General features: G+C 43.2%; 1 protein-coding gene across 1 annotated transcript in view; it reads right to left on the bottom strand.

The window, feature by feature from the left end:
- Positions 1-8,263: 8,263 nt before the first annotated feature.
- The window catches only part of LOC132986966 (diacylglycerol kinase beta), a 104,683-nt gene continuing 96,754 nt past the window's right edge, over positions 8,264-16,192 (bottom strand). The window contains exon 26 of the mRNA XM_061053705.1: positions 8,264-15,136. Within this exon, the coding sequence (XP_060909688.1) occupies positions 15,038-15,136 (99 nt within the window). The 3' untranslated portion in view covers positions 8,264-15,037. The remainder of the gene's footprint in view (positions 15,137-16,192) is intronic.

Here is a 16,192-nt window from a genome sequence, read left to right as displayed (position 1 = left end):
CTTTTTTAAGGTTTACCTTCATCCTGTCGTCTCTAACAGTTTGATGTTTTGCAACCGAAGCTTTTAACAAATTAGCAACCTGGGAACTATCTTTGTGGGTTAGCTTTGAGCCCACGTTTGAATATTTCAGTGTCTTCGTCGTCTTCAATCTTTTGGATGAAACCCTGAACCCTTACATTTAAAAAAAGACAAATCTTTGTTTTATTCAGACTAAAAATACTTGACTCTGGGGCTCTGGATAGCCTAGCGGTTATATCACTCCCCATGTACCGAGGCTGTAGTCCTCATCGCAGTGTCCGTGGGTTTGAATCCAACCTCGGCCCTTTGCTGTGTGTCCCCCCCCCCCCCCCCCCCCCTCCTCCTGTCCTATCTAATAAAGACAAAACACCCCAAAAAACTTCAGTCAGTCTGAAAAATCCATAAGTCCAAAGTCCATTCTCTGCGTCTTTTTCCTGCTCCACTTTTCAGAAAATGTGTGCTCAAACAGGCCATTTGGCGATTTTCCCTTCATGACATCACAAAGGGCAGTAACCCCTCCCCCAGGTGGGTGACACTCCCACAGCTAGGTGTTTGTTCTGCCCTCTGAGTCTGCCTTCTCACCGTAAACAATAGGACATGGAGCGAGAAAGCACCGAGACACCCAAGCCCTTCCAGAGAGGGGGCGTGGTCAGACACAGCAACATCTACATTTAAAGGTACAGACACAGAAACAGCCTGTTCTGAGCGGGGCTGAAATAGAGGGGTTTATAGACATGATCAAACACAGGATCAGAGTGGATTTAGAACAAGAAACTTCACACACATGTTTTGAGGAGCTCTTAGACTTATTTACACTGGATGAAGAGGGGGAGAATATGTGAGCTTTAAGGTGTTAATGACACTCTGCTGATAAAGTAAAGAGGTTGACAACAGCGCAGAGTTTTTCTCTGTATGTTTTTTGAAAGTACGTCGTTTATCAACAGATACAAATCTGGAGATGTACTCTTTGTTCAGACGAATATTATGAACAGTTTAAGTCTTGATGGTCATAAAACCATGAGAGAAATATACGACATCACGACTTGTCTGTGAGCATTTGTTCGTGTGAAGGAGCGGCTGTCGAGGCCCAAAGGTTTAAGGTCATAAATAAATAACCTTTCTCATTATCACCCCGGCGTCCAGATTAGAAATCCCTCATATAAACTCTCCGGCCCTGCAAACGTCACTCACAGTTTAAAACAAAATGCAGCAGCTGGCCTGAAAACTATAATCCCTGTCAAATCCCTGCGACCACGATGTGAAGATTATGAGCCCGCTGCAGAGGCAATAATAGCAGGAAAAGACAAACACATGCAGCAACCACATAGGACGCACAGAGCTATCTTTGTTAGACACGCTCAGAGGTCGAAAGGCCAAAGGCAAACAGCTTGTCTTTCACTGTACGCGCTCCGTTTGGAGATGAAGAAGAGGAGCAGAAATGTGGAGGTGAGAGGCCTTCAAAATATCGCCTGTCAGATTCAATATGTGTGGAGCGTTAAACAGCAGAGGACACATATCAGTGAGACTATTCCAGAAGCTGCAGCCTGCAGGTCCACTGTGTGTGCACCTCTTCTGAGCTGCGGATGTGGTGGGTGGTCACTTGGAGGCGTGTGGAGCGAGCGCGAGCACATTGTGTTGCTGTTCTTACTCTTTCCTTAAATAAATGTGCCATATGCAAACAGGGTGACACGCTGCTTTCTATACATATACCTCTCTCTCTCTCTCTCTGACTGAGTGTGAGCGTGGGCGTCCTGAAGGCGGATTTTTAAGCGCTAATTTCCTGTTCCCTCGAAGACGAATGCTACTGTAGGTTAGTGTGACACTGACATAACAGCCAGGTCACCAGAGCCGCATTGGTGTCATGTGTGCTAATCCTGATACCAAGAATCCTTCACTAAGCCACAAAAGACACTACGCACTGAACCCGTTGAGGCGTACACCAACGGTCACCTTGATGGATCAGCGATCTGCCGCAGCTCTGAGGTTAAGAGTTAATGTTTGATCCTGGCAACAACACCACAAGGTCCATTAAGTAGCTGTGGAGCTCATGAACATATTACATCATCCTCGTCAGCTGATGCAGTCTTCCTTAGAGTCGGTTATTTGTTGTCCACGTTTGGAGACACTTGGTTGTTTGTTTCTTATCGGTTTAAAAAAGCGACCTCAACAGATTTATGATCGTACTCCACTAAAACAGTTAAAGGAAAGTTAACGTTCAATTCAGCGAAACTGAAGAAACAATCAGGACGTTTACATGTTTACACATAAGTCAAGCAATGGTTATCGGGCCTATCAGGCCATTTAATTGTTCTTCTGTCTTTTGGTGCATTCATGTCGGACGCATCGGAAAAACAAGTTACCGAACACCTGCTCAAGTCGGAACAACAAGTCGGAAACTCGGAAAATAATTAGGTGTCCGACTTGACGACATGACGACTTCATGACTTCACAACTTCACGTCAGAAGCGTCATCACATCGGGGGGCAAAAGATGTTTTGTTAATGTTCAATTCCTTTTAATTAATCCAGGTATTGCACATAAACTTTTTGCTCAAATATAACTCGTAACAGAGACATTCACACATTTTCTTCGTAGCATGACAACTTTCCGACCTGAAACCATGGGAACACACTGCCTGGTTGTTGTATTACGTGTATAATTAGTATCCTCTACTTCTCCAATTAAAAAAAGCTCATGTCAAAATGTGTTGGATTTTTTTTTTATCATAAAGGAGCAATATGTAACTCTGACCCCTAGTGTTTAAAATGGGTACTGCAGTCCAGATTCTAAACATTGTAGAGAGCTGTCTCCCCCCGCCCCCTCCTCTCTAGAGTCGATGCTCACGCAGGTTGCCATGTGGTGGACACTGAAGCTTCAGTGTTTAGCCAGCTCTGCATCGGTCTGTAAACCTTTCTGCGTTCTAACCTCTAAAGCATCTCCAATATTGATCCTAGTTTGAGCACGTTTCTGCTCGTGGAGCTTATTAGAAACATGCAGAGGCTTTTTAGATCGGGTACAATCACTTCTATCTGAATCAGTTCTCTTCCCCACTTCCATCGCTGCCACACCTGTTAGTTTGCCTTCTTTGGCTTTGAAGAGAGTGGGGAATAACGTGCGGGAAAGGAGCCAGACTTGCGTCAGACTTTTCAAACTGCACTGGATCCCCCGCTTCCTGCTCTACTGCATTACAACCACCTTTCTGTCCAACGTGCAGGTACCTGACATGATCACATACTACAGCATCCGTACATGGGGCACACACCCTAACCACTACGTTACCCCTAAACATGAATAGTTGGTATAGCTGAGAGCTCCTGAACGTCTAAAGAGGCCTCATGGTTACAGTTCTTTCCCAGCTATCGCTCCTCTGTTAACCAAACTCTAAATAAAACCACAAAGAATAATATTGGTTCTTGGTCTTTAGCCCATCAGTAGACGTCACCTTTAATCTCTGCTCAATAACAGTCACTGTGTGGAAGCAGAAGACGGTGAGAGGCTTCATAATGGAGAGTGTTGGCGGTCCGTCCCGGCTTGCAAATGTCTGTCAAAGCGCACATTTGAAAACGAGTTAAAATGGGAAAGTAGTGCCTCTGGGCGCAGGATGCTCTCTCACTGAGGGACAAGATGTGACTTGTCTGCTATTAATAGCACTTTGGGAGATAATTCCTGCCTTGTTATCTTAGCAGCCGTACTCCAGAAGCCTCGCCAAAGGCACACTCTTCAGAGGCTCCCCGTTGTATAACCATGCTTTCTTCTATTATCTCGCTCTTGTCTCTCTTCCATTCTTAATTCAATGCCTCTTCCTCTTTTCATCCAGATTCTCTCTCTCTCTCTCTCTCTCTCTCTCTCTCTCTCTCTCTCTCTCTGCTTCTTCAGGAAGCTGCTGCTGGGCCACATATCTGGGCCAAAAGGGCAGAAAGATACTTCAACACGCGGAGGAGAACAATGACAAGCGTTGAAACCGTCCCTGTGTTCTGATGTGGTGGGCAAAAAGCTCCAGCAACACTTAGTAGTTTAAAGAGAAAAGTTGTTGTGGTCTCATAAAGTTGAATTCGGATGTAATGAAGCGAATCGAGTGTTTGAATTGATTGTTTCTGCAGCTGCTCAGGTTTAAGAGTCAATAAGAGAGAAAAACACTTTTTAAGAAGATGAAACAAATCTGTGAGGTCATACTTATTGTTAAAAATGTGCTGTGAGCTGAAACTTGGGACATGGTTTGAAGTGTGAATGAAAACAGAAGGAGATGATTTGTTGAGCTCACCTCAGTTAATCTGTTAAATAAACTGAAATCAAACGCTCAGAGCTGTTAGAGCTTTCACACCTGCAGAAAACTCCTGAAATCTCCAGGCTGAGCGTCATGTGTGAACACAGACAGCTGAATGTTTCTCTCTTCACCCGGAGTTCCTCCTCCAGCCTCTTCGTATTTATTCTGCAGAAAGTCAGAGTGAGCTGATGTGAGAACGCAGCAGGATGTAATCAGGAGAATTCACCTGGAGCGAGTGTGAGGGGGTGGTGACGTTTATTCCCTGTGATCGCTGCACAACCATAGACTGTCTGCACGCCACCTCTACGATCTCCGTGCTCTAATGAGCCTGCTGCATTATGTTTCCTGTTCTCCAGTATGTTCTTCTCCACTCTTTAGTTCAGATTGAGATTCTGTTCAACTACATGTAGCATTGATAGAAGGAGAGGACTCTGTCGCATCGTCTGCTACTTCCGCGTCGTTTTTTACCCTCACATCTTACCTCAGTAGACTCCGCCCCCCCTCCTGTCTGACAGGGATAGTCTCACGCTGTGAGCTGCATGTGTGAACAGGTCAGGAGAATATCTGGATCAGTCCTCCTGAAAGTATCTAGATATTTTCAGGAGTGCAGATGTGAATATTGTTCCCACTGCACACCTCTATAGTTTATCAAAGACCTTAATGACATAATGTTTGGTTAATCATGTGTTACTAACAGAGGTGTGACCTCTTTTGTTCACGACCGTATTATCTAACGTGTCTGTTATCTTGATGGCGTCCAGCAGGAAAACGTGTCCCCCGTTATCAGAGCATTGTCTCCTCGTTAGTTCACTCTCATCTTAGATTAAATGTGTCTCTTTAATGCCGTCACTGACTCACAGTTTGTCATTCACTGTAACTGTCTTCAAATGAACCATTAAGATAAGTTTCAGTCTTTATCAGGCTGCACTAACAGGCGCAATGGAGCACGTTTAGATCATATGCTGTTTAAATGGAGCTAAAAAGAAATCCAAACATGCAAAGAGTCTGTAGCCCAAAAATAGACAATATGCATAACCTCCTGCTCACTCAGAGGACTCAGAGAAACATGTTCATGCTTTTGTTTTCAGCACGCTGGATTCTTATAACAGTGTTTTCACAGGTCGGACTTAAAAAAATCCGTCAGACAGAACGCTCACCAACACACACATGACACCAGTCCTTAGATGTCAACGCTGGCTTCGTGTGAGTCAAAGGATAGATTTTGAAATGCTGCTCCTCATGGGGCGCAGCTTGTCAACAGGCAAGGAGGGCAACTGCTTGGGGCCCGAGACCAGTAGTGGGGGTCCCAGAGAGCTGACAAACGTTGGACCAAAGCAGCAACCCAAAATGTGAAAATTTTGCAATGACAGTAGGAAACCTCCCTAAGGGGGCCCCATCTGACCGCATCCACTCTCGTTGCCCTGCTGAGCGCTGACATTACTTTTGCCTAGGGCTCCAACAAATCCTAGAATCAGCACTACATGGTCTTGGGGCAAAAAATACCTTTCAGATCTTGTAGTCCCTTACGAGGCATCCAGACCCGTCAGGTCCTCTGGGACAGGTTTACTCATTGTTCCCAGAACCAGAACCAGAACCAAGCAAGGTGAGGCAGCCTTTGGTTTCTATGGCCCTCACCGATGGTACAAATGATGAGAGAACCTGAGGCGCTCATTTTATTTATTGTTGCTTTCCCATAACCCACAATCCCTTCTTATCAACTTTTTCTTAATTTATTTCACATTAATTAATCTTCTCTGTGATTGATTTAGTGATTTTCCTCTTTGTCGTGATGCTTTTGATTGTCATGTGTGAAGCACTTTGAATCGCCTTGTTGCTGAAATGTGCTTCATGAATAAACTTGACTTTATGTGGTGCCTGATTTTGTCTATTACATTGTGACACAGTGAGAGTGATATACAGTAGAGACACAAGTGGGACGTATGGATTTTTTTCATCGTGGCAAACACAGGGAGGTCATGTGCCCTTGAACATGTGAGTGATGGGAGTCACCACAGCCTGAGGGGGCTCAGAGGCCTGATAACACAGATGTGGGGTTCATCAATCAGATCCTTTGATCACTTTTGTGACATGCACCACTTTTTTAACCCCCCTCATTAGATCTCCTGAAGCTGTGTGATGAATGTGACGTGTTATATCGGATTCACAATCTTTCTTTATTTCTATGATCAGATGTTAAGAGCATCAATAAACTGTCAGACACTCAGCTGTGTACGCCCCGCTGTTACACAAAAGTTACTCAATACTGCTCGGCTGTCGCGGGACGAGAGCTGGATCACACTGGACTGGAGAGCCACCTCTAAGGGGGGGAGGACCAAACAGAAAGCGAGGGGAGGGGTCTGAGATAGTTTCACATAGAAGCACATGTCTGTGATTCTGTTGATTGATGACAGAGCTGCAAATTCCTAACATAGAGCTGTGCATTTTTATAAAACTGACCCAATTAAACACATCATACCGAAGTCCAAACTAAGGGATTTACTATCAACACGGATAACTAAACCATAACAAAGATAGCCTCAGGAACTCATTGAATACCACAAACTCCATGACTGCGAGACAGCACAGTCTCAACTCCAAAGCCTCTCTCGCCTCCTGAAGGCAGCACTTGGCTTTTAAGCTCTGAGGCCAGGTGCGCCTCGTTGTGTAATCAGTAGCTTCACCTTGGCAGAGCTGGAGACTACAGAAGGGGAGAAGGGACAAACAGCACAGGGAAAAACACACAGTAACCATGGCTGAAGCCTGAGTGACGTCCCCCACCTGTTCCTGCAGGGGGCGCTGGAGTCGATGACGGTCTCCATGCTGGAAATGCTGTCTCAGCCTGACTTTCAGTCAACCTAACGACAGGCTGAGAGCTGGAGCTGAGGCGGGTTTTAAGCCTCCTGACAAACTGTTACACCGCGCTCACCTGAGCCGATCGAGACATGAGCTAATCAGACCTATTTGGTTTTTTGAACAAGGCTGTAAACATGTTAATTTCTGCTCTAAAAACAGGCTTTTTTGAATGGGTGTGTATGTGACTTCCTGTGCTTCTGCAGCCAGCCAATAGTGGACACTCGAGAAACTGCAGGATTTTGCACTATTAGCCTCTTATTTCAACACCAGAGGTTGCTGCTTGGTAACGTCAAGCCTCAGATGGGAATGGGGTCAATATCGGGCCCTTAAATCGTCTTGTGAGTAACCAGCCTTAAAGAGAAAGTCAGAAATATGCTGAACTTGGTTGCAAAAGCTGTTAATCTGTGTAACGTGTGAAATATCTTTTTAATCACTATTCCATAATCAGAATAATAGATGATGTTGCATCCTGCAGAAATATCTGACTCATAAAGGACTTCGTCCAATAGAGAGAGACTTCAGTGTGAGGCTGGTTTTAGTGGACGCTGAATCCAAGGACTTCTCTCCTGACTCATCAAATTACAATTCAAACATCACCGGAGGAGAAAACAAAGAGGCAGAGGCAAAGGTAGTGTTGTAGTCAAGACCACACAGACCGGGACCAAGACATACCCGAGACCAGAGTACTCCGAGACCGAGACAAGACCAAGGCAGGTTGAGACCGAGTCAAGACAGAGACCATAAATCATCATCTTATGTTTAGGAGGCATGTCCCTCACTTAGACCGTAACACCGGTAAAAATCTAACTACAAATTAATTGAAGTTGTTTGTTCTTTTAGAAAGAGGAGTTTTCCTTCTGATCACAGTGATGACGTGGAAAAATAGCCAAACAGTGGTGGTCTTGATCGGTCTTGATTGAAAATCCAGAGTCCACCCAGTCCCAGGCAGAGACAAGGCCAAGTAAAAATGCTTTCGATTCTGTGATGAGACCGAGACCTTCAAACGTGGTCTTGAGACCAAAGACCTGTTCAGGGCTGAAAACCTGCCAGGATAGTTGACGTGTCGCCAGCAGCTAGATTCCTCAGAAACAGAAGCAGAAACCCTGACACAGAAATGGAAGATCACAGTTTGTTTTGTTTCAGTGGATTTTATTTAAAGTTGAAGTAACCTGATGAACTACAGGAACCTGTTGAACGCTTCCACACCCAGACATCGTTAAAACATCTTAAAAGTAGTAAAGGAAAACAAAAGGATAAGGCTGCTGATGTTGCATTTTTCTTCTTATTAAGAACAAAACCCATGAAAAGAAAACAACCGACCACACAGTAAGTGTTTCCTACCAAACAGGGACGGCCGACATCGTTTTACTGACGCCTCCGTTTTCTTGAGAAACGATCAACTAGCAATCCAAATGTTGGACTGGGGGAAAAATCTGCTCCCAACGGTGAACTTGGGCACTGATATCTGATGCCAAAAACAGAATCCTGCGTCCAAAGAAATCCCAATGTTTGTATTCATCCACGGCTGGAAATAGTCCCCAACAGATGTAGCACTACCCCTTCTTGGATTCAGTAACATACATGAGATCTATTATTATTCTGAAAGGTTAAAGACCCGTTAATCCAGTGTCTGTTGAAGACACAGATGGTGTAAAAAGAAATGGAGGAACACATGGTTGGTTTTGGTTTCTTTTCATGGGTTTTGCCGCCTTATCTTCTCAGAGCAGCAAGTTGCTTCTTCAGAAAGCTGCAGATAAAGACGAGTCCTTTATTGGCTGACAGAGTTCAACTCAGTGGCGGCGAGGTACATCAGTCCATTAGCGTGACGCAGCAAACATCAGCTGCTATGACGCAGAAAAGACGGAGAGCTGGGAGGCCACATATTGATGAATCATCTTTATTTGTTTGGTCTAAAGTCTGGGTTTAAATCAGAGCTGTCAGCGTTAACTAGTTAATCACATTAATCTCATGCTCTTTTGTCCCTTCAGGCTCACCGTAGAAAGTCGTCCTCAGCGTCTCCCTGTCGTCTCAGTGATGTAAAAGAAGGACACTGCTGCATCTTTGAATGTCTCATTTCACTTTAACAAACTCTCAGACAGCTCAGCTGACGAGTCCAAAGTAATATCCACCTTATGACATCACACATTGACCTTATGACATCACACATTGACCTTTGTTACCGTTCCTTTGAGCTGTTTGACCTCACTTTGGGATCCCTAACCACTTCCTGTTTCTGTGCTTAACTTCCTGTCCTAACCTTCCATCTACAGGAAGGGCCTTACTTTATTTCAAAATAAAAGCACACAGGAAGTAGTACTCTCAGTACGTTAGTAGTAGTTCAGACAGGACAAACATTCAAATAAAAGCCTGACTAATTTTATTAGAAAATGTGAAATAATGGAATTTCAAACATGTGATTAAAAAGTAATTAATCATGATTAACTATTGACATTTAGTGATTAATGGTTTGACAGCCTTAATTTAATAACTCCTTTTAAATTGTTTTGGGCAAAGACTCGATTTGTTTGGGATATGGTGACTTTACTTTGTCTCTGTCTTCTGTTTGGGTGTGTGTGGCACAGAGCAGATCAATTTCTCTGATTAGGTAATTGATTACTTCAAAGGACAGGATTGGACAGGATTTGTGACACACATTGGTTCTTCTCTCAGACAGACTCTGTGTGGGCTTTCATGTCTCCTCTTTGATCCAACCATGAATCACTAATGCATCTTGTAATAGTAGGAGCATCATCCAGAGAGCCTTCTTCTTCTTCTTCTCTGCTTTATAAACATGCTGCAATAATAAAAAGGAGAAGAAATAAAACCACAACAAATAAATAAAATAAATCCGGTCAATGGAATCATGAAGCAAAGAAAACGTCTGAACAGCTGCTCTCCTCTTTGTTCACTCTTCCTTTGATTCAGCAGGCATGCGGTGATGTCAGATAAGATATTATAAACAAATATATACACTTGGTAATATAGCTGTCTAAAACCATTCTTTTCATAGATGTAGATTTACTGTAAACATGCACTCTTTCACCGCTGAGTTCTCTTTGCACCCAGGCTCCCATGTGGTCGACTACAAATCGATGAGGTCGTGATGCACTGAGTGCTTTTATTTTGTGATGTTGTGGCGAGGATATGTATCTTTAATGACCCTCAGTTGGTGTTTAGTGAAACATAAACCACCAAGATTGATGACAATCTGCGTTCTCCAAGAACAGAAAACTCTGCTCGTTGAGTGAGTGCAGTACAGTGAGCGCCCTGCCCCATTTGGAGTGTGAGGACAGCCATGAGCAGCTGCAGCCCTCGGGATCACAGGACAACTACAAGATCACACGGATTAATTTGATGTTCATTCGGTGCCTGTTTTTACAATCAGGAATTTGTGTATTCTGTTTTATTTTGAAATTGACAGGATGCTCTGTGCGTTTCTTTGGCTGACTTCCTGTCCGGCTCCATCTATTCTGTTCAGCTTGACGCGTGCTTGCAGCGAGCTTTGTTTAAAATAGACTCGGTGTGTGTTTAGATCAGAGCGGAGCGACGCTGCTGGCACGCTCCAAATAAGGACTGCGGCACGCGACTAGCTAGGGAGCGATCTGCTTCGTAATGCACAGCGCTGATGGCACGCTGTTAGTCGTCGTTTTACAGTAAAGCATTGTTTTTATTTTAGTTCTAGTTAAAGTAAAGGCTTCTTACATTTTAGTTTTTGTTAACGATAATAACCTCAGTTGGAAGTAATCTCAAACTTCTTGAAAATTATGATTGACAATGTTAACAATTATCTTTAAAAAAAAAAACAAGGCTACCAAAACAAATGGTTACTCAGGTTTCTGATAACGTCATTGTTCTGTGTGTTCAGCTCAACATTGCTCAACTAAGTCTGGACCAGCGAAGGTTCATGACGTCACTCGATGTTATTTTGTAGAGTGCAACGGATTCCTAAATAACACATGATTGCATTGCCACTGCTCTAACCTGCTTCCAAGTCACCCAGTGGCCATTTGTGGTATTGCAGAAAAAAATTCCCTGAAGATCTAACAGTATCTCCTTTCCATTGGACCAACGTTACTGTGGATCTCTGTTAATTATGCATAAATATTTAAGAGTTGCCATTGGACCACTTCACCTTGACTAAAGTTTTCGAGCACATGCACCAGGCAAGCGTTCTTATTGGATATTTCTTTTAGCTTTTCTAACAGCTACCATCATTCTCAGTTTTTGCAGTGCATACACCCAACTTTTCTGGACTATAAAGAACTTGCTGTGGTCCGAAAACACCAAGTGACACGAGAGTAACCCGAACGATTTCCACGTTAATGTTGAGTCTGAATGTAGGAACTCAAAATGAGTGTTTGAGGCTTTACTGGACATCTTTTGTGTTTCCATGGAGCCTGGGTACAGGAGTAATGACTATTTTAGGGTATTTTAAAGGGAACCAGAGTCTAAAGGCAGACCCTAAAGTGGAGCTCAGTTTGAACCCTCAGAGCGTCTCACCAGTCTCCCTCTGACATGCACTTTATGTCAGCGGGGTGTAAGACATGTTTTCCACAAACGTCCAACTCAGATCACATGTGAGTTTTAACATTCACTCGTTTACATTTACAAGATATCAGTGTGAGATGACCTCACCAGCCGTTTTCTGAAGAATGAAGTGTGACAAAATAATCTTTGGTTTCTACCGTTACAACCTTCTCTGAAGTCAGGCTGAGTCTTATCGTTACAAAACAAACTGTCTCTTTAAGATCTGAAACCTTGAGTTTGAACACCCAGCATTGTAACACTATATGAGAGTTTTAAAATATGGACCAGCATCAGAAGTCTACCTCAAGTTCAGGTTAGCAAACATTAGCATGCTAACACGGTCAACTATGAAGAAAAACTTTACTGCATGTCATGAAATTGGTATAAAAATATATCCATTGTAAATGTGCGCATGTTAGCATGTAGCTTTACTAGATTTTACATGCTAATTGTCAAATGGTAGCATGCTAACACTAAAAACTTATAGATGGAAAATATAGTTTATAATGTCTTAGCTTAACATCTCTGTATTATCATTGTAAGCATCTTAGCATGCTAACATTAACATATCTCAATAATCATTGTAATGCCCAGTAGACTATCTCTCTCGTTATTTGACTTAAAGCTTGATATTATTAGCTTAATTCTTGGTATAGCCTTACCTCCCACTCTCAAAGCACTCAAGCAAACCACAGTCAGCGGCGAGGACCTCTGGCGGGCCCTAAAACGGCTGGTAGGTGCACATTATCATCATCGTGTTACACGTTTTGTTTTTTTGTTGCATGTTTTTGTTCATGTACAAATGATCTGAATCAGACAAAGTGGAAAACTGTCTCCAGAGAGCGACTGTAGCAGCTCTGCATGGCGACTAACACTGATCCGAATCCCTCTAAGCTAAGATTTACATTTGAATAACAATGATATATTAAATCACATTCGTGTGTACAGTATATGTGAGCTACACCTACTCTCCAAATATATACTCTTTCTGCACATACTGTGTAATATATTTTAGCCATACTTTGGGGACAGTGATATGGATACATTCTTTATAAAACACTGATCTAAGCTCCCCGGTCCACAGTTTCTGAGTCACAACATCCTTTTTTTCCATCTTGGTAAAAACACAATTCCTCCTCTATTTCCAGCCCGTCTTTATTTGGCTCGGTTAAACAAACCATGAATGCGTTAAAGCCACCCAGCAGCGCTGTGCAGGCAGGGCAGGCTCTGGGATTTGCACTGTGACAGCAAACTTGACATTGTGAGCTGATGTTTGACACGGTAATTAGGCGTAGGGTTTCACTGGAGCAGAGATAGACCATCCCTGAAATAGAAGGATAAATTTAGGCCCCCCCCCTCCCCTGGTCAATGCTGTGGTAAATAAACCCTCAGGGGCATGATGATATACCCTTGAGGGGATTTATTTCAATCCTTGACCCAGTAGAAGCATCCGTTGGCACACAGTTCACTGGAGCTGTTGTAGATTCAATTTGGATGGTAGTGTTAAGCTTAACTCGGACCAGAAGCGAGGCTAGATTTCCCACTGCGTTACCCCTACATATTTATTAAACAAAGACAAAACCTGCTAACATAGCCCTTGTGCCTGGGGTCATCAGGATCCGCACAAAGCTTGTTTAAATTCTACCCCTTCTCCAGAGCCAGCTTGGTGACTGTTAGTTTGGGCAGGCTTGGCTAGGTACAAGAATTTCTTTACAACTTTTAGCTTTTTGTTGCCTTTAGTGTTTGCTCTAACCGTTAGCGAGCAGGACGAGACACACTAACAACCTCTGAACTTTGATTTTCAATGGAGTTTGGATCCATCTCTGTTGGAAGTTTGGAACATTTGGAGAACATCGACCCTGAAATGCTCTTCTGATGCAGCATCAGCACCATCTCGCTTGAGTTTAAAAATAAATTCAACTCATACAAGCCCAACGAAAAGGCCTATAACAGAATTTAGAATCTCTTCACATCTTGTGTTGACTTTAACAGGTTCGGTTTGATTGGTACAAGAATGTCTCGCGACTCACATAATATGTGACCTTTAAATCAACGTTTATGGCCGATGGACACCAGCTTTCAGGACTTTGTTTTAGTCTTGTAGTGCCTTACAGTTTTGCATTGTTGCATTTAAAAGATAAACCAACCCCCATCAGAAACATTGATTTTTTGGGGAGGGGTTTGGACTGTCCATTTTTGATGCAGGTTGGGATATCAACTATGATACATGCACTCATTTAACTGGTCCAAACAAGCGAATGACGGGAGTTTGTATCTCTAAACTTTCTTGCGTCGACTTTGATCGCCATGGATGGAAAACTTGCTTCGCTTCTGGTCTGAAACATTCTAGACCCTTTACTAAACATTTTGAGTCCATGTTCAGAGGAGGAACAAGTTGTTGAAGAAGGGAAAAAAAGATGAACTACACATGTTTCCAATCTATTCTTTCAAGCTAGACTGTTGTGGTGGTAACTGCACTTGTGGACCAGACACTTCCTCCGCCTGCTGATCCGGTCCGTACAGGATCCACTTTTGTAGGCCAGTGATGCTAAGGGGCTAACCTCCCTGCATGTTCCAACGATTCTAGGCCACTGTTACGCCCCACTGCCGTCAACCCACAAACAAAGTAACTCAATAATTGATGACACTCTTTCCTCCACTCTCATTCTCTGCCGTACCGTGCTCTAAGTCTTCGGGGAGACCTGCAGCGAGTGCTCTTACAAGCAACCACTGATCCATTATTCATACAGGTGTTTTAAAGAGGAGGTGGATCTTACTTTATTTACTCTCTGTAGTCTTGTAAACAACCATGACTACTGCCACACCACACTGTTCTATTTTCCACTATAGTGTGTTGGAGCTTTTCCTCATTCTTCATTCAACCTACTTGTTTAACCCCCCCCCCCCCCCCATAGTAACCACTATGACTTCCTCCACTTCATTCACGGGGCTGTGAGGGAATCCCAGCAGCCCAAGTTGGATTACGCGGGCCGTGCAGTACTGGCCTATGGCTGAGTAGTTTGGACAGGGTGCGGCTCGGCGTTACAAGTGGCTGAAACTGAATCCATGGCTGGGCGTTGTATGGAGACGAGACTAGAGGAGACTAGAGGATGATGGTTACACAGGGAACGGTTGGTACTGTAGGTTTAGAGTCCTGTCACTTTGGGCGCCGTCCTTTGGGAATAAATAGTCTGTAGGCGTCCTGATTGAAGGAACGTTCCACTTGTGATCCCGTTGTTTAACTTCCCACTTTCCATCTCCATTCAGGGAACCGTGTACCAGTCGTCCGATGGAGCTGCCTATACAGTTGGTGGCATTTAAATGTGCATGAATATGAACTGTTCATGTTTGGTTTTGCGTATGTATGCTCGTGTCCTAGTCGCGGCTCCGGTTGCGTCTCTTGAAGAAAAAGAACGGCGTCTTCTGGGGCGGGCCAAGCAAAATAGGGACCTGGTTCTTGTGTGTGATCCTGATCTGCAAGAGTCAAAAAAAGAAGGACATGGTTAAGGTTTAACTCTAAACAGGAAGCTGCTCTCAATGTCTATTCAACACAATCACCATTAGAATCAGAATTGTTTTTTATTACTTTTACACATAAAAGGAGTTTGACTTGGTGTTTTTGTGCAGAAAAAAATAGCAAAGACATAGAACAAAAGGGTAAAAAGCTATAAAAAAAAAGCAGTGGTCCTGCATCACTTCCTGTCTCTTCACAAATAACATTTCAGTTACACTATGAATTACCAGAGGGTTATTAAAGAAGATGGAGCCCCCCATCCACAAAACTTTATGCAACGTTTATGAGATCAGATCACCATCCAGCACTACACGCCAAAGTAAAGCTAATAAATCTTAACTGAGTGATTTCAGATGAGTGGTAAGTTATTTGATGAAACATCGAGTTGGTTGAGTATTAAAGATCACACAAGTGTAAATAAGTCTCAGAGCTCCTTAAAACATGTGTGTAAAGTTTCTTGTTCTAAATCCACTCTGATCCTGTATTTGATCATCGTCGTAACATTTTGTTTATCTTTATTTGGTTCTTGATTTCTGACCACTGTTTGTATTTCTATTTCAAAAGGCAGCTTTAAATAACAGAATAGTTTGTTTTCATACATTAGCAATGTCATGAAATGAATGAATACACCTTATTCATGATTATCAGGAAACCAACATTTTTTCATAGAAATCTTAAATGGTTGCTTCCGTATTCACAACAGACTGTTACCAAATCCCTCGCTGGGTCCTTGAGAGTAACCCACATAACTCAACAAAAAGCTTCCGCCTCATGAATGAAGGTCCACTGTGAACAAATTGGTTGAAACGCTGTGAGCATGAATAGATAGTGTCTGATTTCTCTTCTTTTGAAAGAATACAGCCGGTTTGAGATATTTGATGGCATGGCAGTGATGGCGTTGGAGGCTGAGGCCGTTGGTGTGCGAAGGTGGGCGATGAATAAAAGCAGGCAAATGAGTCGGTTTAGGACAAAAGCAACAAGAAACAGGAATCTTAGTCCGACATACAGCTGACGCC

This window comes from Labrus mixtus, chromosome 13 (assembly GCF_963584025.1).
Source record: "Labrus mixtus chromosome 13, fLabMix1.1, whole genome shotgun sequence".
In the NCBI taxonomy this organism is placed as follows: Eukaryota; Metazoa; Chordata; class Actinopteri; order Labriformes; family Labridae; genus Labrus; species Labrus mixtus.
This window is presented reverse-complemented; position numbering and strand designations above follow the sequence as displayed.